The 25,456-nt window shown below is 26.9% G+C and overlaps 3 protein-coding genes across 5 annotated transcripts; all 3 read right to left on the bottom strand.

Annotated features, from left to right (window-relative positions):
* Positions 1 to 314: 314 nt before the first annotated feature.
* LOC118448509 (haloacid dehalogenase-like hydrolase domain-containing 5) lies at positions 315 to 2,792 on the bottom strand. The gene is made up of 3 exons (XM_035881850.2): positions 2,545 to 2,792; positions 981 to 1,798; positions 315 to 906 (listed from the first exon to the last, which is right to left on the bottom strand). Exons 1-3 carry the CDS (start codon positions 2,590 to 2,592, stop codon positions 594 to 596), a joined length of 1,179 nt encoding a protein of 392 aa, XP_035737743.1. The 5' UTR covers positions 2,593 to 2,792; the 3' UTR covers positions 315 to 593.
* A 4,433-nt stretch (positions 2,793 to 7,225) lies between these two features.
* LOC118448530 (histone-lysine N-methyltransferase SETMAR-like) lies at positions 7,226 to 14,791 on the bottom strand. The gene is made up of 5 exons (XM_085662324.1): positions 14,736 to 14,791; positions 14,400 to 14,593; positions 13,528 to 13,917; positions 7,976 to 8,170; positions 7,226 to 7,518 (listed from the first exon to the last, which is right to left on the bottom strand). The coding sequence occupies exons 1-5, from the start codon at positions 14,789 to 14,791 to the stop codon at positions 7,226 to 7,228; spliced, it is 1,128 nt and encodes a 375-aa protein (XP_085518450.1).
* A 3,304-nt stretch (positions 14,792 to 18,095) lies between these two features.
* Tert (telomerase reverse transcriptase) lies at positions 18,096 to 24,893 on the bottom strand. 3 transcript variants are annotated; one of them, XM_035881859.2, is made up of 12 exons: positions 24,736 to 24,893; positions 22,072 to 22,124; positions 21,887 to 21,943; positions 21,632 to 21,804; positions 21,012 to 21,562; positions 20,601 to 20,923; positions 20,324 to 20,526; positions 19,813 to 20,069; positions 19,546 to 19,739; positions 19,234 to 19,464; positions 18,888 to 19,147; positions 18,096 to 18,819 (listed from the first exon to the last, which is right to left on the bottom strand). In XM_035881859.2, exons 3-12 carry the CDS (start codon positions 21,937 to 21,939, stop codon positions 18,638 to 18,640), a joined length of 2,427 nt encoding a protein of 808 aa, XP_035737752.1. In that variant the 5' UTR covers positions 21,940 to 21,943; positions 22,072 to 22,124; positions 24,736 to 24,893; the 3' UTR covers positions 18,096 to 18,637. The 3 variants fall into 3 exon arrangements, with proteins under 3 accessions (XP_035737752.1, XP_035737751.1, XP_035737753.1); XM_035881858.2 differs by lacking the exon at positions 22,072 to 22,124; XM_035881860.2 differs by lacking the exon at positions 22,072 to 22,124 and having other exon boundaries at positions 21,012 to 21,559.
* Between the last annotated feature and the right edge of the window lie 563 nt (positions 24,894 to 25,456).

The raw sequence follows: 25,456 nt of genomic DNA, 5'->3' as shown, positions 1-25,456 counted from the left end.
ATGAGCGTAAATTAAATCTATAATTAGAAAACTGCAATTCAGTAACTGTAACTTAATTGAGTGTGCGCAAAACATATTTTTGTACAGATCATATATTCTTAGACTTATATGCTAGTCATGAAGTGCTTTCCTACTATACTTATGAATTATATAAATCAATAGAATTTGCAATTCTTTATCTAGGAAATGTAGTGGTTCTAATGTTTATTTATTTAGTACCTTTGTATATACTTTATGAAGTGGAATTATAGATCTTGTGATATAATGAATATCTTAAATATATTGATAATAATTTCACTCAATTAAAATAATCATTATCTTTTTTCTTTTTGCATGATTAGAATAAAAAGGGTACAATAGTTAAAAAATATTAAAATATACTTAAGAAATCATAGTAATTATTGAGTTTATGTACCCTTAGCCTTTTTCTCTTATCAAATTTATATTGCTTTGGAACATTGCCTTTGAAAAAGGCTTATATTATCTAATTATTAACTAATGCATCAATTATATCATCAATACATTAGCTTTTGTATCAATTTAATATCACCAAATCTTTAATTGGAAGATTAGAGATAATGGAACAAATTACTTCAATCAAATTTTTCCTCTTTAAATACAAGATCAATTGCATCACCAACGTGATCAACAATGAAAGCTGGTTTACATAAGCCATCCTCTACAGGTAAAAAATCTCTAGGACTATGTTCGGTTATAAATTGTGAATTTCGTTGATGTACACCAGTTTCAACTAAAATGCTGATACATGCTTTTGCACTAGGTCCTTTCATGTTTTTCCCTAACAATTTTTCTAAGCTACGAGATTTAGTACCTTCACCAGCTTCATAATGAGATAAATACTTATCATAAAGATTTGCACCAAAAATATCTGTATTAATGTTATCTCTGAAATAGAATTTAAATATGAATAATTTGTTAACATATTGCATCATAAATATAAAATAATTTATAAATCTTACCCAATGGCATAAATAGTATCAACATTATGTTCTATTCCAATGGTTTTAGCATGTTCTATCAACATATGGCTTGCGTGATAATATGTAATTTCATTAGGTTTTCCAACTAGAGCAGTATACAATAAGTCTTTTCCTGTTACTTTTTTGTACAATTGTTCGAGACACAATAGAAAGGCACCATGGCCGTACCTAGGAATTGGTGCTTCTGATACCCATAATAAATCCATATTACATGCCAAAACTGGAATGTGTGGATATGGAATCTCACTGGGCAATTTACTTGGCATTCCATTGGTCATTAAAAGATCCACTATTAATTGCAATGGAGTTTCCCAAGATACCGGTTCACTGAATAACAGGATACCTTCTATTCTTGGAAAATTTGGATCTACTGGTCCGCACTGTGGATTTCTCTTTAACATATTGACATAATCCAAACTTGGAAAGTTTTTCACGAGTTCTTCGATTGTCATAGTTCTCTTAAAACCCAACTCTTTGGCTATTTCTCTGACTGGACCTTGTCCTGATATAAGAACTTGCTTATCATGAAGGTCATGAAGCATTTGCAATGGAGAATGAGCTAAGATAACTTGTGACTCTGATATTTCAAATCCAATCCATTTGGATAAATCAGCTGCTTTTTGACTACGTAAAGCATTTCCACTGTTTGTAACAAAGACAGTAGGAACACGAAATTTGCCATCCTCTCCTCTAAGTTTTTTAAAGGATTCTGCAACTGGTGGTAAAACATTTTTACCACGCACTATAACTCCATCAATGTCAAATAATAAACCAAATTTTGGTTTAGAGCTTAAGTTCTGAAAATAAAATAAATAGATAAATAGATAAATTTTACATAAGTTAAGATTATTTATTCAGATTGTATTGTATTTATATCATACTTTATGTTAGAATAAGACTTTGAAATACATTTCAATGCCACTAGGCAATTATAAAAATATACTTACCTTGTTGGTAGAGATATTAGGTAAGTATATTTTTATACCAAATGGCGAAATACATACAGTGTGTGTATATATATATACGCACACACATATACGGTATGGTCAAAGTCCAAATACCCATGCACATTTTTACAAATAGAAAAAATAATAAATTTTAAAACCTTAAAGAACTAAATAGGTCATTGTGTCAGTAATTCTACTTGTATTTTATCATCTTTACTTTATTATACATTTTGTTATGTTACAATATTGTTACAAAACAATGCTGTATATACTAAAATACAATAATAGAGAAACAAAAGTAGATAATTAAAAAGGTAAAAGACATTCAAATATAAAATAGAAAAGAAATATAATATAATGATACATAAATAAAGATAAGAAGCGAACAAAAACAAATACAGAATAATACAAATAAAATTACTCGAAATGATTGAAGTTGATTTCAAATAACGATATGATTCTTGTTATCATTGATTGGATATATTGTTGGGAAATGCCAAAAAATTAAAAATAAAAACAAGCGAATGTGTGCATTATGCGAATTCAAGGGTAAGGCAGGAGACGAAACAAATTGAATGATGACAACGTAAACTTACTCTGACTCCGAAAGCTCTCGCGATACCCGATCGTAATAATATTTTCATTATTACTAATTCAACCACAACAATTAAGAAATAAAAAACGAGGGTTTATGAGTATCTAAAAAGTTATCTTTTGTTTATAAGTTTAATTCTCAATTACTATGTTGCGCGGGTGTATTATTCATAGTGCCAAAACTTTGAGGTTATAGCCGATCTAGAAAATCAACCAAACTCACACTACGTTGTGATCATAGTTTTCATGAGTACCGTAAGAGTGTGTTTTCTCAATATATATGCAGGAAGCATATTCGAATATAGCACAGATCGTATGCAATATTTTTAAAAAGTTCAAAAGAAAACATATTCTATTCAGGAAATATTACAAAAAATAAACATAGTAATACAAATGAAATTTGAAAATATGTATGATATAGAAAATAAATCAATTCAGTAATAATAACATAAAAATATTGAAGTTCATATCAAATTCTATTATATCTAATAAACATCTTATAAAGAAATAAGATTGATTTTTCCACAATTATGGAATCTCTTTTTTAAAAGTTTCGTGAGTTGTTTTACTCGTACATATTCATATGTTACATAAAGTTAAATAAGAAACAAAGTTTGTTATTATGAAATATATATGTATATACATGACAATAGATTTAGGAAAATGAAAATAATTGATATCTTAATAACGGTTGTATGAATTTTCTTCTGCAACCCTATGTTATTCTTTATTTATGTTTGTAAATTTAAAAAATCGGGATCTCAATAATTGTTACATTGATTTTTATGGTTCTTATGAGAAAATAAAATACAAATGCCTCTCATATTCATATCTTGCAACTTTATTTTAAAGGTTTTATTTTTGCCACATTTTTTTATCATTTTGAATTTCATCGTCTATATTATAATCGAAAAATATATAATTTCTAAAATATTCAATATATATAATATATTTTTTAGTTGCTAAAATACAAATAATATATATAGTAGGATTGATAAGTGTATTTGGTTTTCTTGCAAGGATTGAGGTTACTATTTCCGACTTTAAAGAAAAGTAAAATGTATATTTTTTATAGATAAATATATATAAATATATATTGTTATATATTTAAATATATATTATTTTCACATATCTATAAATATATATTGTATATATTATTATATATATGTTATATATTTACTTTTTAATTTTAGACGATAATACATAGATGTCACTCTGATATGCTATAAGAGCATATGTTATGTGCTGCTCCCGTTATAAATTCTTTGTTATACATTCTTTGTTATGGAAAGTGATAAGCATGATTGTGTCGCGCAACTAGTGAAAAGTAATAATGATTCTATTTTGATTAATAAATACTGTCATTGATTTTGGAAATAGTAGAATGTGATAAAATGGGATGACTAGAACAAGGTTGGTAGAGTAATATAAAACGAAAGAAAATATGTTTAAAATATGCACAGTATTAATGCCATTAAAATAAATTTTTGATTTAATTTGTAAGAGAATTAATGAAGTAATATTACAAGTGTGTATAAGGAATAAGTTAAATTGTCACAAAGATTTAAATTTTCTTCCGATGAAAGAATAAATAAATCATTTATTTTGCACTTCTAGTAAAAAAGTATTATATTATTCAATTTTTCTTTTTACGATACGTTAATTTATCCAAAGTTTTCTATTTTCTTCTGTCTTATTTTATTTTTAATCAGAATAAATTTCATACATCCATGTCAACTGAAAATTTCTTTAGTTAATGAGTTAATCAAAATACATTTAAGAATTATTTCTCTTTAGTGAACCCTTTATATAGATAGCCAATTAATCTACATGTTTATGAATACTTTATTTTTTACAGAAAGGCAAAAGAACAACTTATTAATTGATTAACATCATTTACAAATCTAAAATAGCTTGAAATGTATCGTCATTTGTAATATATAACATTTTTTTGAAAAAATATATTATATTTATATTAATTCCAAATTGAACTGCATTGATTAATCCAATCCATTTTTTAATCGTTGTACATATCTCCTATATTGTATCTGCAAGAATCATTAATTAGGAAGTTATATAAATAAATTGTTTATATAGATAGATTTATTAAAATTAGGTAAGTGTAGAATTACAAGATGATCGTAATTTTTCCTTGAAACTGACCTTTTTAATTGTTAACCGAAGACAGACTTTTCCTACTTAGTTTCACTCATCACTCGTTCGGGATTTTTGCAAGATGTTCCAGAATATTGAAATTATATGCTTACTCAATGACATGTGTCGTCAAAGTCACTTTTAAAGTGCTATTTGTCAGAAATGCTGTGCTTTGTACATAACACGATACTATTATATTTGATACCTTTTCATAGTCCATTCAATAATAATAATTGATTAATTTTGTGGCATGACATTTATATATATATATACACACGCACAATATATATATATATATATATATATATATATATATATATTCACAAATATAGTACTTTATTACATTATTACTAAAAAATTGATATTATTCGAAATACATAATGGAAAATAAAACATAATTAAGTAATTGATTTATAAGTACAATATGGTTTATGTATTATTATTATCGTTATTTATACATTTTACATTATATTAATAAGATAACACATTATATAAAACATATGTCGAGTTTTAAAGCAATTAAATTATCTATATCTATACATCTATAATGTATAATGTATTATTATACGTTATCTTCAACTGGTAGACATAATAGTTCTAGTACAACCACACGAAAAATTTAAGGAGACTTATTTTATTTCAAAATATTATTAGTAAGTTTTTGATATAATATTCATGAATATTATTGTTTATATCATATTTGAAGTTTCTTTCATTTATCTCATTGAATATAATTTGACAGAATACAATTTTGTATTATGGATCAACATCAAAGACTAATTATATGTATTGTTGAAATTTTTCATGATGTTATGATACAAAAATGTAATACTATTTATTGTCATAGTATAAAGTTAAATATTAATTTGATTTTATTTTATAAATTATATAAATTTAATTATTATTTAAAATTAAATATAAAATTATAATTGGCTATTTAATGCCAATACTGACAGTCTATTGCTTATATTACATGCAAATATATTTATATTGATAAAATATTTTCATTTATATTGTTATTTATTTCTTTTCTTTTTTTATAATTTATGTTATGCTTAATGTATTAAATTTTCTTTTTTTCTTTTGGGACTATGTATTTCTTTATTTTAGTTAAACCATTTAGAATAAGGAATTTGCAATTAATTTCTTTTACAAAATTTGTCAAAGTGCCTTTGATAAGAAAATATATAATTTTTACATAATGAAGTTTTATATTTTTTGACCATGTTCTTAGATTATCTGAGGAAACTATAAGAGAATAGAAAAAGTTAAGAATAACTTTAATGCTGCTCTGCACTTTATTTTAAACTTATATAATTATTACATTTCTTAAGATCGTTGTCTTATGTATACGATAATTAATATATATATAATAGCGTTTGAATACATAACATTATGCAATATTTTTAATTTGTAGATTATCAGTCAAAGAATTGTTGCGTTTGTTTTTACATGATGCCATTACTTACAAGTACGATACATACAAGAAGGTAAACATAATGTAATTTCTTATGCTTCTATTTTTTATTATTTAAATGTTATAGTTATAATTTATTAATTATATATTAAGAATATATGTGTGTGTGCGTCGCGCATGTGTGTGTACATATAGAATATTTTATAAAAAGAGAAAAAACGAGATTTTTTTAGATAATCTCCATGAAGAAATACATAAGTATTAAAAGTATTCGTAATTCTAATACTATATTATAGTAAATCTAATTAACCGTTACTATTTTGTTTTATATATATTCAATATTTGATGAATTATAATGATGATATTATAGCTTCTAATTCTACTCTTTAAAACGTATGTACAACAACTTAATATTCTCATTTTTTTAATATATGTAAAAAAAATTAATTACAATTAAAAATATATATCAACTGATATGTACATCTTGATTGCCATTACTATTATTATCCATAGCAGAAAATGTTCAAATAAAAATTGAATGACTCTGATGGTATTAGTTTTTTTGTAGGTGGATGCATAAAGGTCAACTTTGTTTTTGAAAATAGGATCATATATTTTTTAATATATTAGTTGATGCAGCTCGACATTTTTTATAAAAAAGTATTAAATATTAAAAAATAAGTATATATGTCGAAAAATCCTTAGTTTAAGAAATATTTTAATTTAAATATTGCTAAAAAACTGTCGCTCTCTTATTAGTATTCTTTCTACATTTTAGTAATTACTGAACATTTGTATACAGGGTTTCTTAGCAATATTGAAATTAAAAAATCTCCTAAGCTAATGATTTTTCGGTATAAATAGATTAATATTTTTTTATAGTGAATACCGAGATAGATCGACTAATGCATTACAAATTGTATGATCTCTGCTATGTCTTACGATCGTAACAAATATTCCTCGAAGAGAATTGGAGATTTTTCGAAATTAAACTTATAATTTGATATAGAGAGATAAATATTTGGTCGTTCGGAAAGTCATTTCGTTTTCTTTTTTTGTGAAAATGAAAGACAATTTTCGTATAATGAACAAATATTTTATTAAATTATATATTAGCCATTCTGGCCCAATACCTTTTGCCATCTTTCTGGTAGTAGCATGATTCCACACTCATAAAATTTTTGGTCTTTGCTGGCAAAAAACTGATCGAGGTGGTTTTCGACCTCCTCATTTGAAGTGAAGGTTTTACCATCTAAAAAATTTTGTAGTGACCGGAACAAATAATAATCCGAAGATACCAGATCTGGAAAATATGGTGGGTGTGGCATTGTATCCCATTCAAGCTGTAAAAGCTTTTGGCGAGTGACCAAACTTATATAAGGTCTCGCATTATCTTGGAGAAACACTACAAACAACTTTTCTGTTGATTAATTCTGGCCTTTTCTGTTGAAGTGCATCATTCAGTTTGTCCAGCTGATGACAGTAGACTTACGAATTAATTGTTGTGTTATCCGGTAAAATCCCAAAAAAACGATTCCTTTAAAATCCCACCAAATAGACAGCATCATCTTTCTTTGATGGATATTGGCTTTGGAAATGCTTTGAGCTGGTTCATCTTTTTTGCTCCATAATCTTTTGCGTTTGACATTGTTATATACGATCCATTTTTCGTCCTCAGTAATGATGCGCTTCAAAAATGGATCATTTTCGTGACGTTTGAGAAGCGAATCACAGACGTCAACACGACGACACAAATTTCTCTCCGTGAGAACATGGGGAAAACCATATATCGAGCTTCGAAGTTAAACCCAGACCTTTCAAGTAGTCATAAACAGTTGAATTTGATAAATTTAATCTCTCACCAATCTCACGAGTTATTATTCGCTGGTTTGCATCAACTAATGCCTTTATCGTGTCTTTATCAGCTTCAACCGGCCTTCCAGAACGTGGTGCATCTTCGACATCAAAATTGCCGTATCGAAATTTTGCAAACCAGTTCTGGCACTGGCGTACTGTTAACACATCTTCTCCATACACATCGGTTAATTTCTTTCTAGCTTAAACAGCATTTTTACCTTTTCTATAGTGAAAAAAAAATAAAATATGACGAAAATGCTGTTTATTGCTCTCCATATTTAAAAAGGCACCAACTAAAAACTACTGCGTAGAATCAATTGGACTTTTTTACACATAAGCCTTGCTATATCAGCTCTCAAAACATATAATGATTATGCGGCTTAAGTATGAAGTTAAGTGCAAAAAATACAATTAAATCTTCTGTCGGGACAAAAACGAAATGATTTTCCGAACGACCCAATACTTTTATTTATACGTATGAGTATTGATAATGAGGTGTATAAATTTGGTAAGTTAATTCATTCTACTCGGGATTACTCCTTATTCATTATTGAAGGGTATATAAATCGAAGTAGTGTGACCTGTAATTTTACAGAATTTTTGTAATTTTTTATATTTATGATACGTGAAGATCTTCACACGAATTTTAATTTGTCGCAACAGTAACATGGACTTCTTTGGCATTTTCAAAAAATTGATTTGGAAAAATGTAATATAACGTATGGAAAAAAGTAATATAATGTATAATAGTATATAAGGAGTAAGTCTTAATACTTTAATGTTATCTTTCTTAAATAAGAACTAGAACAATAAAAAAATAAGGAAAAATCGCTTTTCTTATATGTAAAATTTAACAAATAAAAGTTAAATAATTTTTAAATATTTTTGAAATATTTGAAGTTGTATATTTGCAAATCTTTTTGAAACGTGCGTAAAATACGATGAAACTTTGTCACCATACTATTACCTTTATTTCGTGTATCGATTATTTTGTTTGCAAAGATTAATTGACACCCGCGTGTAATTGAAAGAAAATTAACTTTATTTACACTAAAATAATTAATTTTTCTTGAACATATCATTTCAGTAATTACGGTCAAAGGTTAATTAGTACTTTATTAAAAAATTATAACATGCCACAGGCACTACGTAACTTAAAAAATTTGTTTCACCGAAGTAAAATATATTTGACTTTCACTTATTTTATTATTAATTAAACATTAATTTTAAACTCCGCTTCTATCATCTGTTCTAAACATTTGTTCTAATTTTTCTATTGCAGTTTTAATCTGATAACTGTTTCAGTCTCTTTATGTATTCTTCAGCCAGCTTCCTTCATGCTAGCAGTGTTAATATTTTGATAACGAGATGTATGACTCTGTGGAATGTGAAGCATTCTAAGCCTATAATCGTTGGATTGCAGATACAAATTTCAGTCAGTACAATTCTTTTTCATTCTTTTGTTTTTTATTCATTTTAATACTTAGATCGTTTCTATATGTCAAATTTATGATTTACATTAGTTAACAGATATTTATCATTTTTTATATAAAAATGTGTCTTTTTATTTTTATTACCTCTTGAAAAAAATGTCGAATTTTTTATTGAAAACGGTAATTCCATAAAACATAGATTCTTTAAAAACGTTTAATGTGGAATCATACAGACTAGTTGAAGCGATGATTAATTACTTAGATATTTGTCTGTTTTATTTGGGTCTTTGGTATGTATACTTCTAATGTATACAATAGAAAATGAAATATATAATAATTAAATATGACATATTATTATTTATTTGATTTACTCATAATTTCAGGAACTAAAATATATTCCTTTCTTATCCGACATCTTTGATATACAAATTCAAAAAATTTAATTTATTTTAAATATTTATATTTAAAAATTATTTTAAGAATATACATTTTCTATAAAAAAAAAGATAAATATCTGTTAATTAACGTAGATTTAATAAATTTGACATTTGAGAATAATAATGATTAAATTAAAAATGAGTAAACATTTATCAATAAAAAAATTAATCAATAAAAAGAAAAAATAGCGCAGAATTCAAACAAACGATTCCACAATTATTAGTCTTTTTCATTTTTTTTAATTTTACTTCTAAATAATTAAATAATATAATATGTGAATTTATACAATAAATTATATAGTTTACTTATACAGTAAACTCACTTAACATAAATTATCAATGTGATCTTGTAGCATTTGTTAAGTCTTCTAAGCCTAATCTGCTATTATAATTATTCACATTCAATAAAAATAACGTTTTCATGTTCGCAAATTATTAAGTTTTTCAAAATGTCCCTGGTTTATGTGACATTGGCGTATCTCATATGGCTCTAATATGTGAGTAATAACGAGGTATTATTGGGCAGCAACCCTATTCTAGAATATGTGAATATATATGTTTTAATTTATTAGATTGTACAGGTTTTATTCCATCACACATTATTATTACGTCATTGTAAGGCATGCATATAACAATCGAAAAATATCAAATAAGCGAGAGAATAATCTGCACATAAGGAATAGATGAAGAAGAAGCGTTATATTGGGATGTTCGGAAAATATTTTCGTTTTTTCCCGACAGAGGATTTAATTGTATTTTTTGCATCCAATTTCACACTTAAGCCGCATAATCATTATATGTTTTGAGAGCTGATATAGTAAGGCTTGTGTGTGAAAAAGTCCAATTGATTCTACGCAGTAGTTTTTGGTTGCCCTTTTAAATATGGAAACCAATAAGCAGCATTTTCGTCATATTTTACTTTTTTACTATAGAAAAAGTAAAAATGCTGTTTAAGCTAGAAAGAAATTAACCGAAGTGTATGGAGAAGATGTGTTAACAGTACGCAGAATTGGTTTGCAAAATTTCGATCTGGCAATTTTGATGTCAAAGATGTACCACGTTCTGGAAGGCCGGTTAAAGCTAATAAAGATATGATAAAGGTATTAGATTAAAGCGTCTAGTCGCTAGGCGCGTTTCCGTGCATGCGCATCACCTGCACCCGTCCCTTGCACGAGTCGTTCTCGCGCGTTTTCCTGTCGTCAAGGGCGATAAGCCATTGCGTTATGCTGTTCCTGCATGTACTTCCTTGGTCAGCTTTATCTCTGCACGTGTAGCTCTTGGGCACGCTCCGTTGCCAAGGGTGGAAGAGGCATGACCCTATATTCCTGCACGTACTTTTTGTTCTCCTTTGTCTTCTCTTATTTCTTTACTACGTGTCTTATAGATAGTTCTAAATTATTTATTAACTATAAGCTGCAAATGATTATTCTTATGGGAAAGATAGAGGAAAAAAAATGAAAAATGGTAAATGTACGTCGCTCTACATTGCACACGTATTTGTGCCTAAAGGGTTTTTCTTCTTTAAAGTGTCTTTCATAGTTTCTGGTTGACAAATACACGAAGACGTGACTCTTGATACATTTTATATAGATTCTATATGGATATAAAAATATAAATTCTATACTTTTTCTGATCTTCATATTTAAATAATTCATCCTGTATATTCTAGTATTGATTAATCCAGGGTACTTTATGTATTTTTATTTCATCTTTTATCATGTGCACATTAATTATATGTTTTAAGCTAAAGAATCCAGCAAGATCTAATAGGAATGCGAGAGTTACGTTGATTTATCAGCATATACACATATCGCTGTGAATGGTCTCTTACATTACATAAACTTGTTATTAAAAGCCTGTAATCATATTATTTTCTACGGTAATAATTATTTCTAATTTTCTCATAGTGAATAGAAATTCAAAATTGATTATCACAAAGTACTTTTTGTATTTTCATTTCATCTTTTAATCAAAGTACTAATTATCGAAACTATTTTTAGTTTCAGATAGTGACCTAGATAAACCAAAACGAACTAGAAACGACTCGGTTTGAATTGTAGATAAACATTGAAATGATCGGTTTATATGAATTTTGATCGTATTTATTCAGCTCGAACAGTTTTACGTTGAGAGAGAGAGGGGGGGGAGAGGGAGGGAGGGGGAGAGAGAGAGAGAGAGAGAGAGAGAGAGATTAATACAAAATAAAACATAAGTTGATTTTCACACTACCCGTGAAGTAGAACTCCAAGCGTTTTTTTTACGTGGTTGCCCATGTAGAACTAGTCCACTCTATAAGACTTCAACTATTACTACTACTAATAATAATATTACTATTACTAATAATAATAATAATAAAAATGTATTTAAATATTATTTATATACATCTAGATATTATTTAATACATTTTATAATAGTAAAAATAATTAGCTTCAACTGATCGTATGTAAGGAATTATGTGGAAACAAATGCATAACAATTATAAGATAGTAAGACAAAGAGAAACTATAGCGGATGAAAATAAAAGAAACGTTTCATACTTTTCTTCATATGTCGTTTTATTAGATGGGCATGTGTCGAGATTATCAAGGACATAATTTGTTGAGAATTCGCGCGTCAAATTATCACGTAAAATGAAATATTTTTTCTTTTTTATTATTATAAATTACCGTCATTATATATATGATGTATATAATGTAAGTATCTTCTGTTTCTTCTTCTTATTACTGTTTTTATTATTATATTATTACATAACATTATTATTATAGTAATAGTAGTAGTAATAGTAATAATATGAAGTAAATGCCTACAGAAACCATAATAAAATACAACATAAAAAAGCAGAAAAATCTCGTAGATAATATTGAAACGAACTTGTGTTTTGATCTTTATTAAAAATAAAATATAATATATATGTTCAATAATTATTAATTTTGAAAAAATAATCAACAAATGTATATACTTTAGATGTATTTGTCATTGAACAAAATTATACCGCTGCTGTGTCCTATCTAGCATAGATCACCGCGAAATTCAAATCAACGATCAGTAGAGGAAATAAATATATCCAAACAGGAAAAAAAGTAAATTAATTCATTATTTTCGTTTACATCGATATAATAAACAAAAACTATTGGAATAATTTTAGCATCGAACTTACAGTTTCTGAATTATGAATCTAAAAGCTTGTCAATGTACTAAACACTGCTTGTAAAAATCTTGTCTTTTTTAATATATAAAATTAAAAGAAACTACAAATTTTTTCAAAATTTAATAATATTTTTAAAACTTAGATCCCTCAATATAAACGATAAGACATGTATTTTCTTATTATTGCCATAGAATCATCTGACCAAAGCTTATTAAAATGATCGAGTGAGTATTCGTAGCTTCTCCGTACGAGCAAAACCCATCCGTAAAACTCAATTTTTTGTGTTTGGAAATGTTCAAAAAATTTAAGCATCAGCCATTTACGTACACAACAAAAAGCAGGCAATTGCTATTTCACGGATGTAAAACATACATTATTCAAGAGTATATTAGGTTGGGGGAAAAAGAAATCCATTATTTACGTGAACTTCAAGACTTTAACATGTTTCAGATTGTCCGATTTGGATCAAATATGTACCGTTTTGTTCTATTGGATTGGCAACTAAGTGATTGTGGATTTTGTCGATAGTTGGACTTTACACTTTTCAGAATCACTTAGTTGCCAACCTAATATAATTTGTTGCCATTTTAAAGGTAGCTTCATAATGCCTCTCTCATAGAAGTTTTGGTACTTATTGGCGAAAAACTCTAGTAATCGATTTTCACAATTTTCTCTTGATGCAGATTTCTTATTACTCAGGAATTTTTGCAATGCGAGAAAAAGATGGTAATCGCTTGGTGTCAGGTCCAGACTATATGGTGGATGTATTAAAACTTCCCAACCAAGCTTCCGGAGTTTCTGGCGAGTCACTACAGACGTGTATGGCCTGAAGTTGTCCTTATGGAACACAACAGCTCTTCTGTTGACCAAGTCTGGCCGTTTCTGGTCAATCATTAGCTTGAAACGGTCCAGTTGTTGACAGTAGAGATCTGAATTTAGTTTTAGGCCATATGGAAGCAACTCATAATAAATGATTCCTTTCTAGTCCCACCAAATGCACAGCAGAACCTTCCTGACCGTTAATCCTGGTTTGGCCATTGTTTGAGCTGCTTCACCGCGCTTTGACCACGATTGTTTTCGCACTAAATTGTCGTATGTGACCCATTTCTCATCCCCAGTCACCGTCCGTTTAAGAAATGGGTCGATTTCATTCCGTTTGGCCAAGGCTTCGCAGATTTAAATTCGATCCATCATGTTTTTTGGTGTTAATTGGTGTGGCACCCAACACCGAGCTTCTTTTTGAATCCAGCTTTGTGCAAATGGTTTAAAACTGTTTTATAGTCGATCTTTAGATCCTGGCCGATGCTACGACTACTAACATGCCGGTCAACATCGATTATTTCTGTGATTTTATCGACACTTTCGACGACGGGCCTGCCTGTCCGAGGTGCATCTTTAACATCAAAAATACCTGAACGGAATCGACGAAACCAAAATTGCACGTAATTAGTTGTTACAGTATCGGGATCACAAACACCATTCACAATTTCAGCCGCCTGGCTTGCATTTTCACCTTTATCAAAGAAAAACTGTAAAATGTACCAAATTTTCTCTTTGTTGACTTCCATTTTTAACACCCTGTAACTCACAACTGAATGGACTAAACTAAAATAGCAAAAGAATTTTTTTAGTGTGAAATGTCATCTTGACAACGAGCATAAATTTGAAATTATTTGATCGATACTTTATTAAATGTCGATCACTACAGCCATCTACCAAAAAAATAATGGATTTCTTTTTTCCCAACAATATATGAAAATCACGAGCTTCATCTCTTTTGCCGGAAATTTCAAGGGGCATCATAGTACTAAATTTTTTCTTCGCAAAAAATCTTCGAAAACTGCATTTACCCCATCAAGGAGAACAGAAGTAATTCTCGACCAATTTTAATGAAGAAGGTCTTATTTTAAGGACGATGGTTTAATCTACGGTGCCCTTATGGTGAAGTTTTAAAAAAACTTTTTGTTTGTGCATAAACTATACTTGAAGAAATACCATTTTTTAACACGATTTTTTTCAAAGCAAATAAAGCTTTTTTTAAAATCCACAGAAAGGGCACCATAGATTAAACCTTCGTCTTTAAAATGAGACCTTGTTCATTAAAATTGTCAATAATTACGTTTGTTCTCATTGACGACGTAATTCATTAAAAAACCAGAGGTAATGAACAGTTTTATTGGGTTGGCAACTAAGTGATTGCGGAAAGTGTAAAGTCCATCTATCGACAAAATCCGCAATCACTTAGTTGCCAACCCAATAATAATCAGCAGAATTAATCACAAGATGCACGAAATGCTGCGAGCCTAAATCAACGGGGATCGCTATTGCAAGATATACCAAAGATCCTATTCGCTAATACCGACAACTGCTAGCACCCGAGAAATGTTAAAAAAAAAACTGCTCCTAGAAATCTGGAAACAATCTCAATCGATCTGTCCAATTGAAATATATAAGAATCAAGAAATCGTTTAGTTAGATTCTAGATAAAAATTTTCAATCGACTGGAAAAACGATGATTTTCGCGTTTCACAATCATCAACAGATTCGATAAGTAGAAATTTTGACTGAATGATTTAACTGAAATTTATTTCAATTGATGCAACGCGACTCGAGAGAATAACAAGAATCTACTGTTCTTGCTGTAACATCTTGTAACATAATTCACTTTTTGGTCAGGCCGTGAAATCTTTACCAGGAGTTAAACTTAAGAAACGTGAAGTTAATAACGAGCGACAGAATAGGGAGACACAGGTCGGATGAAATAAATAGAAATCTAATAGATAAATAGGTTGGGAATGAATGAGGCAGTAGACAGGATATTAGAATAAAAATTTCAAGTTAGTTACCTTTTCTGTAAGTGGTATATAACAGTGATTTTTCATCTCAATGAGTTAGTCGAATTAAATAGGACTAGTAAGAGGATACGGATTGTTTAATTGATTGCAGATTTACTGACTTTTGAATGCAGTCTAGTAAATTTGTATATGAAATAAGGAACATAGATTTATTAACTGACTGTCAGTTTTACAAAATACAAAATTCGGACTTATTATTTAGTTATCGATTTTACAGAATACGGAATTATTACTTGGTTATCAGTTTCTAAGAATGCAAAATACGCATTTGTTGATTAATCATCAATTTCACCGAATGCAGAATATAGATTTAAGAACTAATCACCAATATATTAGTTAATTAATAACCTGTTTTACAGGATGACAAATACTAACTGATTTTTCAGATTTTTTTAACTGATTCCTTCTGACTTCCCCCTCTATAGATCCTAGGTCACCACTTGCGAATTTTGCCAAGGATAAAAAATTTGTTTCCTGCTGGATAATAATATTATCCCTACGATTCTAATTGGTCTAAAATTTAATAAGGAGTTTGTTATATTACAAGGCGAAGTTCCAGTCACAAGATTCGATGAATTTGTTGTAGAAATGTATTTTTATAAGCAAAATTAAAATATTGAAGTATATAAAAATATTGAACTTTTGTTTATATCTCCGAAGGTATTAAATAAGCGCATGGGTTACCTAAGGTTAAAGGAATAATAGAATGTTGATAACGACGCGATAGGATAACGAGAATTTGATCCGTAAATGCAGAAAGGCATCGATTTATTTCCTATTCTAAATTTTAGGCAGATCGGTTATTTTTTAAATATCCTCATAACGATGTGCAGATAAGCGAGATTTGCATTATTCTTTTAACGATGTTACATGCTAATGAAATTTGTATGTACATATATACTCTTAGAATGAGTTGTAAGATTGAACATTTTCATTAATAAAACTTGAGCGTTTTCACATTTCTAACTTTTCCACAAAGGTTTCCAATGGAGTGTAATTGTTGGCATAATTGATGCCTAAGTAAGAAAAAGGTATACTCGTCTATTATGGATGATTGCGAGTACATCCTACAGTAGAATATCGTTCAATCTACCTCAACATGTGTTTTATTCTTTTATTCTTTTTTTCACAAAATTGTAATAAATGCACATAGATTGTTTATTATTTGAATGTTTTATATTTTTCAATCTGCTACATCGAAGAGTAAGAATGTAATCATTTTCAATGAAGCACCACTACAATCGTAACCTGTGAAGGCAATGACTGCTTTCATTAGTTGTTAAAAATAATCAGCATAATTAACGATGCACGATTAATGACATACGAATATCGTATAATTGTATTTAAATACGTAAAAAGTATTGTTACAATTTTAAATTCACGAAGTGCACGTGTCTCCCTCTTTTATCACGTATCTCCCTCATGATTTTTCCAAGAATCAACAAAAATATTGCATTCTTCCATTAATTTGTAGAAATGCGGTATATGTATTTTGTGAAGGACAAAGTTCGTGTCTTAGCTTTGTGCCTTTTTCATTGCGACTTGTGAATCGGACGCGTATTTGGACACAATTCTTCTTGGACAAAGTATTTGGACAAGAAATTCAATTTTGAAAACGAATATATAGATACACTGTTGATCGTGCAAGACCTAATAGCTAAAGCAGAACCGCAATCTGCCACTCGTGTTCAATCGAAAATGAAATCGGCAACAATCTCTTTATAATCAAAATGAAGATTCAAAAATACAGTTGTTACAAATTTCACTAATCTTCTTTAATAGTCGATATAAAGTCTGGCCAGATTTCACAGCTAACTTAAATTTTTCATCCATGAAAATTGTTCTTTGGACGACTATAAAGCGTGGAATTACTTAATATTTTGGCTACAGGATTCATCAATTATCGAACTGTGCATCCAATTATTCTGTTGGGTGGACAATTTTGGAAAATTGAACAATTTTGGTATGATACACAGAGATTGCTCAGTTTTTATCTTCGCTGAATCGCATTAGAAATCGCACTTCATGACGAAATAGCATCAATGATTCCCATATTATCGAATAACGCGAGTCTCTTCGCATTATTATACACATGTATTAATTAATATATAAATTTGCGACAAAAAACAAGATTTTATCAAATGTTTTATTAAAAATAATTAGTGAATACTTATATATATATACATATATATTTATATTATAGTTTATATAACTATAAATCATATTCTACTTGATTGAAGTTTTTTTCCGTCTTCTTTCGATGGATTTCCAAAAAATTCTAAATGATCAATTGATCTTCTGATATGTTAACAAATATATTTACGATCTGTTCCATAAGAGCGCGTCAGCTTTGTTTTTGACAACTGATACCTACTGAGAGAGTGATTGTGATAATTTAAACATATAAAATCTTTTCCAATATATGTTTGCTAAAATTCTCTCAGAATTGTTTATGTCATGAAAAAGAACAGAGTTCTTCGAGTTGAATATTGAGTATACAAAATGGTTAATGTATGAATGAAACACAACTTTAACGGAAAACATATTTTAATATTAAGAATTCTAATAGATTGTATTCATCAAATATCACTACTTGTATCACTATTTGTATCATGTTAAAAAATTGATAAAAATTATGTTGAGATAGTATCAAGCTATAATAATAAAGCAGATTGGACCTATTATTAAATAAAAACGTATTAGTGTTTTAGATGTACATTTTATACATGTAAAGTTTTTTATAAAAAAAAAAAAAATGATATTTATGAAGAAATCGCCGATATGTTCTTGTGGGTTAGGCCATATATTTTTTTCCGATGTATCTCCGCCGATTTTCCATTTCTTTTTCGATTAAATCAATAAATATCTTATATATAACTGTATCATTGGAAAATATTCGTTTGTATGCAGTCCACAATGATATAAAAATTTTTTGTTTCATTTTGTTTCCATTAAAATTACTTTTCTTTTGTATATCTGTTTAATATAAAAATATATGAAATAAGCTTAAAAATCTGTATCTTCAATTGAACTTTTTAACGTACCTTCCATACAATGATTTAAAATGGCTGTTACAATTTTTCTGTTACTTATCTTAATAATAAGAAAAATCTTTTGATAATTTGTATATAATTTATGTGTATCACCAAATAGTTTTTGTATAAACATAAGAGCTCGCCATGCTTGCATAATAGATATTTGTTTTACAAAAACTGTTAAACGATGTATACACTTAGTTGGATCATATAATATAATTTTTGATAATCTAAGATATGAGTGATTAGTAATTCTTTGTTTGAACATCCTATGAATAATTATAAAAAGTTCAATTATTCAAAGTACTGTGAAATACTTTTTAAGTATGTTTTAAAAGCTGTAAATAGTACTTACGTAGTAGCATCTTCGCATTTCTTATTTTTCATAGCAAGTGTAAATAAATGAGAAGGATGAGCATTTTTAAAATATGGTAAAGATTCCAAACTATCACAATTTATTTTATATCCTAAGAATTTTATTTCATTCGTAGTATAATTATTTTTATGAGGCAAATTAGTCTGTATTTTGGATTGTTTGAAGCTGCAATTGTATTCAGGAAATCCTTTGTTTATTGTTTCCATAAATCTATAAAAATATATAAATCGTAATATACGATATAGTAATCATAATATAGGATTATTATTAACTATATTTAATTTATCTTACTTCTCAGCAGACTCTCTATTTTCAGTTATATACAATGTATCATCTACATATCGAAATAATATGCCGGATTGCATAAATTCAGACATTCGCTGATGATATATGTAATTATAATATATATCAGAAAATACATTTGAAAGAATCGTACCCTGTAGAATACCTTTATTTAATAAATATTTTTTTTTCTTTATTTCTATCTAAAACAAAAAGAAAAAAATTATTAATTCTGGTATCATTACATATAAAAATGGACGATTTGTTATTACATACTTTTTGACCAAATATGCACTTATTTATATCGTCTAACAAATTCTGCTTCATTATATGAGTAATATGCGTTTTACTCATACTTATAGTCGTAGGAGCATGAATTGTTCCAATCGGTAGTGCTACATACAAATCAACAAAATATTGTTCAAATCTTAAATTTCCAGTTTTACTTTTAATAGGCAAAAATGCCATCCATTTAAGGCCCAATTTATTTGGAAGATTTTCACACAAAATTTTGATTATATTATTTAATTTATCTGAAAAATATATATATAATAAATATATGAATAATCAGTATATATGTTATGGACTAAGTTATTAATACGATCATTATGTATAATGACAAACAAAATCAAGTATTGTAATAAATTGTAACGTTAAGATTACGTCTTTTTAGAGTTTTCTATAATAAGTTTATTATAGTGCTCGATTTTATTTGTCTATATTTATAATACCTGTATTAATTATTTAGGCCATAACATATATAATAACTAGAAGATTATAATTGTACCTAATCGTATTGAACTAAAAGCATCATCTATGTCACAAGATACTAGCCACATTTTATTGCAATCATAATTATTTCTTTTATAAACGATAGCTTTATATTTATCTCGAAATTGTGACATTGATGCCAACCCGTAATGTGTAACGCACAGCTGTCTTAAGAATTTCAATAATATAGTCATATGATCTTCTTCTTTGCTAGTATAACTATAAGTTGTAAATTTACTTAATGATGTAAAATACAAAAATCACATAAATAAAAATAATCGATCCAAATATACCTAGTTTTCGCTATTGGTCTCAAACCAGAGTGTTTTAGAAAAAGCCTGAATTCGCTTTTTGGAGAAAGCCATTTGTTCTCAAAAACATTAATAAAAACTTTTTTGTTGATTCTGTCTTTGACAAAATGTTTTCTTATAGTTTTCCATTTACCATTTTTAATGTACAACCTTTTGCCAATGGCAGCAGGATGTACTGTTAAAAAAAAATTCCTATTAACAATTAATAATATATATTTGTTAATGAACCAATAAATTAATTTACTGATAATGAGCCACTTAACCGATTCCTCTTTAAAAGATTTCAACCACTCAATTTTGTCAATCTGAAACATAAAATATTTATATAATCTTCTAAGTATTTTATACATGGTTGAAACGATTAATATAGTTGAAATAATGAGGAAAGCTTACATTTAACCTATTAATGTATGATTTTAAATATATTGGTTGAAATCTTGCACTCTTAAGAATGCAATAAATCAGCTTGCGAATAACTTCTATATTTTTGTAGGAACCAAATAATTCCAAAGGCACTACTTTAATTAAAATATTATTAAAAAAATAATTAATTTTTTTTATGTCTATTTCAATTTCATCAATTTGTTTCCATGACTGTGTTAATGTGCCATAATATCCTCTTGTATTTTTCTTTTCCAATATATTATTTAAATGAAAATTATATGAATAATTCTTATGTTTTTTTTGAAAATTTTTCAAGATAAACATTAACTGATTAGAATAATTCTGGTCGACTTCTGTATCATCAAATCTATTCACTTTCATCTTAATTATATCATTATATATGTCTCTAACAAATAGGGCTGTATCAAGAATACAATTGTTCGAAACAGGTTTAGTTGATATGAAATTAGATTTTTCTTTTAATACAACTTTTAAATTTATATTTCTAAGATAAGGATTATTTTCTTCTTTGATTTTTCTCTCATTACTTAAAGTTTCTTCTGAAAACAATAAAATATTATAATCGAATGAAATTTCAATTTTACTGGAATTTATTCTCGATTTATTACTTTTCGATGGCAGTTTTGAAATACCAAACTGTGATGCCAAAAAATCAGAAAATAAGGGTTGTTCTTTTTCATCTTGTAAAATTCTTGAACATTCCATAAGATCCGCACAATTATGCAATTTAATTGCACCACATTTTATTTTCTCAAGTATTAAGTTCTTGCCTTTACAATATCTGATTTGAAAGAAAAACGATATTATTAAAAAATTTTTAAATTTCTTAATTTTTGATTAAGTGAAAATATTATTTAACTAACGTTGCTACTTGTGATCCATAGAATTTTTCTAATTCATTCCAAATACATTCCATTTTTCTGAAAATACAATAGCATAGAACAAAGGAATAAAAGATTTAGATATTATATGATATAAAAACTTTTATAAAAAAAAAAAAAAAAAGACGAAAATCATTAATTACTTAATAATTAGCAATATTATTTACAAATATTATTCATCAATGTAACTGACGCAGTGGTAGATCGCTTGGTCTTCTCACTTGAAATGTGTACATTTTATAATTAATTTACATTCAATATCTATATAATATAATACAATGTGTCTCCTTTAAATCAATCCTCTCGAATATCTGCGTAATTGTTGATAATAAAAAAATCTTTTTTATATCATCGTAGATATTGGTTGTATTATTACAGATATTCAGGAATTGATTTAAATGGGATACTCTCTATATAAAATATCTATATTCAAATAAACTTAACCAATCTATAGGTTTAATTGAAAAAAGTAATTCAGAGATCGATAAAACACCGCGAATATGTAAAACTTAGAGGAACATAGATTATAATAAACAAAGAACTTACTACCTAACGTCCGCAAGAAAAGAAACAAAAGAAGAAGAAAAAGTATCGTATAATCGATTCTTACCAATTAAAAAATAGAATTTATCGCGTCGTAGAACAAAAGAAAATAATATTTAAAAGATTTTTGACTTTGATATTCACTATTGGTTTAATAGTTAAAGATCGCAAAGCGAGATAACAATTATTGATAGAAAAACTTAGAAAATTTAGTTGAGAAAAAAAAGAGTTAAGAAAAATTATAAAAATAAATAAAAGAATTTAGTTTTAACGATCGATTACATCGCAGAAATAATTTATATAAATATGAGTTTCTTATTCCTATCCGCGCTTTTTAAACTTTGTCTACTTTAAATTTGACAATTAAAAAAAAATTGATTTTGAATTTATATCACCCATCGCTGATATGTTTTTGATAATATCAAATTTATTAAAGTAAAAATTTAATTATCAATTATCTTGAAGTTCAATGAAATTTCATATTCTGTTACGTTCTAAGAACATTCAACTTTTTAACGCCATATATATATATTTTTCTTATTCAGATTAGTGAGACAAGTGCTGTTTAAAATTTCAAACTAAATTTACTTAAATGTTTTTAAAATAGCACCTAATTAATTACAAGTATGTTTATATTAAAAATTAATGAAATATTTGAACTAATTTTATTAAAATTCTAACTTTTGCAGAACGTGAAAAATGTTTCTTTTTTTATAATTTCTAACTAATTATAAGTCACTTTCATAGTTGACATTCATTTTATTAAAAATATATAGTTAATCGAATAAACAAATTGATTCTATTAAAATTTTACAAAATAATTTTGTGAGAGGTAAAAATGTTTTTGATACTTTATTTCAATGCTAACAGGAATATAATACGATAATTATTATGTTGAAACTGAAAATATAATGTATAGGTTATCATAGGAAAATAAAGGTCATGAAACTTATTATCAAACATTATTTGATAATAGAACTTACATATTTATTATTTATTGTATTTAATTTTATTATCAAAAATTTTATTGTCTTATTATCTAAAACATAACAGAATGATTTAGTATGAAAATTCTGTAAGATTAAAAAGTGATTAATTGCTTTTTTATTACATTATATATATTATATTATTATCATATATACTATGAAAAATGAGCCCATTCAGCTACATTTAAGAAATAAATAAGGTCTTGTTTAGAAGAGAAAAAAATACTTGGTTATATTACAGAATGTATATATACATAATTTTGTACATCTTTATATCTATAGTCATATTGATATCAAATATTGATTGAGATTAAGTTCATATTTAACCAATAGATTAAATATATATATCACATTTTTAAACAGTTAATTCTGATACATAGTATATAGTTATACTAACTGTCTGATGTACGTACTATTTCATTTTGAAAAAACTTATTTGACTACTAATTTATAAAAAATGCATTTTCATAATTTTTGAGCTAAGTGTTTCTAATATGCTTATATGAAATAGTAATCCAATATAAATCCAATCCATAGAGATTATTTTGTTGCTTTTTGATATATGTACTCATCCTATATTATTTACAATTGTTATGATTTCTAATATTATTAATAGTTCAAAGATTAACAATTTTATATGAAAAATTTTTGTATAGACTATATATTTATACAAAAATTGTACTTTTACATAGAAATTTTAATATAAAGTAAAAGCCATGAAACTTTCAGTCATCGCATTGTATTTACTATTTCAAAATAAATTTGATTGATATAATATAGCATATGAAATTACAATATAATTTTATTTTATCATGATTTAAATCCATTTTTGAATAACCTGCAATGACAAAATCAAGTTTCTAATTTACATGCTGCATTCTATTTATATATATATATATATATATTCACATAATATAGGACTTAATCTAATTTCATCAAGTATTTTATTGTTATAGAAAATAATTTTAATATGCATACAAAATGATAGCTTTAATGTTAATTGAATTATGCTTAATTATCTTATCTACGAACAAAATTTCAAATTGAATGATTATATTATGCTTAAAGATTTATCAATTTAAGAATAATAACGAGATGAGCTATATATCATTTCTTACATAAACATAGAAAATACTAATCTTCTTATGCTAATGTTTACTTTTATAATATGAAAGTTTCAAAAATTATATTTTTCGTAGATGATTTTTATGATCAGAGTTTTAATTTGATAGCTCATTATTATTATGTTCTATTAATTTTAAACGTTTATTTAATAAGAAAAAATTGTATAGAAATTCTTACCTTGTGTTTCTAATGATTGTTATTTGACATTACTCAATGACTTCCACAGCAAATGAAAATAAATTTCGCGGAAAAAACATGATCATGGAAATTAAAATTCCACAATCCGTCAAAAACGATAAGCACATCATCAACAAAGAACATGTGGCTAGATTATATGGAAGCATTTACCAACCGATTAGAAGAATAAACCACAATTACCAACTGTTATATGTTTAAAAAATCTCTTTACCGGCAGGTGGTAAATATAGTAATAATGATAAATATCTGTTTTTACCACCGTAAATTTAATCAGAACCACACAAAATAATAAATTATAAAGAGAATTAACCAACAGAGATGTTATATGATAGAAATATATCAAATCGTTTACTAATATTTGTAATTAAATATATTGTAGAACTTCTATATTATCACTTTTAAATATATGTTATTAAATATAAGGATTTTAGATATAAAGATTTTAAATATAAATTACAAAAAATTATTTTTTATTTATAAATTATAAACTGTATTTGTATTAAAAAAATATCAATGGATAATTTTTAATCTTTTTAATTTTATGAATTAGGTAATTATAAAATTGTACATAATACGTATATTACTTATTTTACATGATATAAAATTTGAGGTTGATTTACTTTATTATATTTGAACCGTTCTGCTCTATTACCTTATTTTATTTCTCAGGAAACCTCATTATGTCCTCTTTCCAAAATTG

This window comes from Vespa mandarinia, chromosome 17 (assembly GCF_050613455.1).
Source record: "Vespa mandarinia isolate Hongniang chromosome 17, ASM5061345v1, whole genome shotgun sequence".
In the NCBI taxonomy this organism is placed as follows: Eukaryota; Metazoa; Arthropoda; class Insecta; order Hymenoptera; family Vespidae; genus Vespa; species Vespa mandarinia.
Note: the sequence above shows the minus strand (reverse complement) of the source record. Positions and strands in the feature narration are given on the sequence as shown.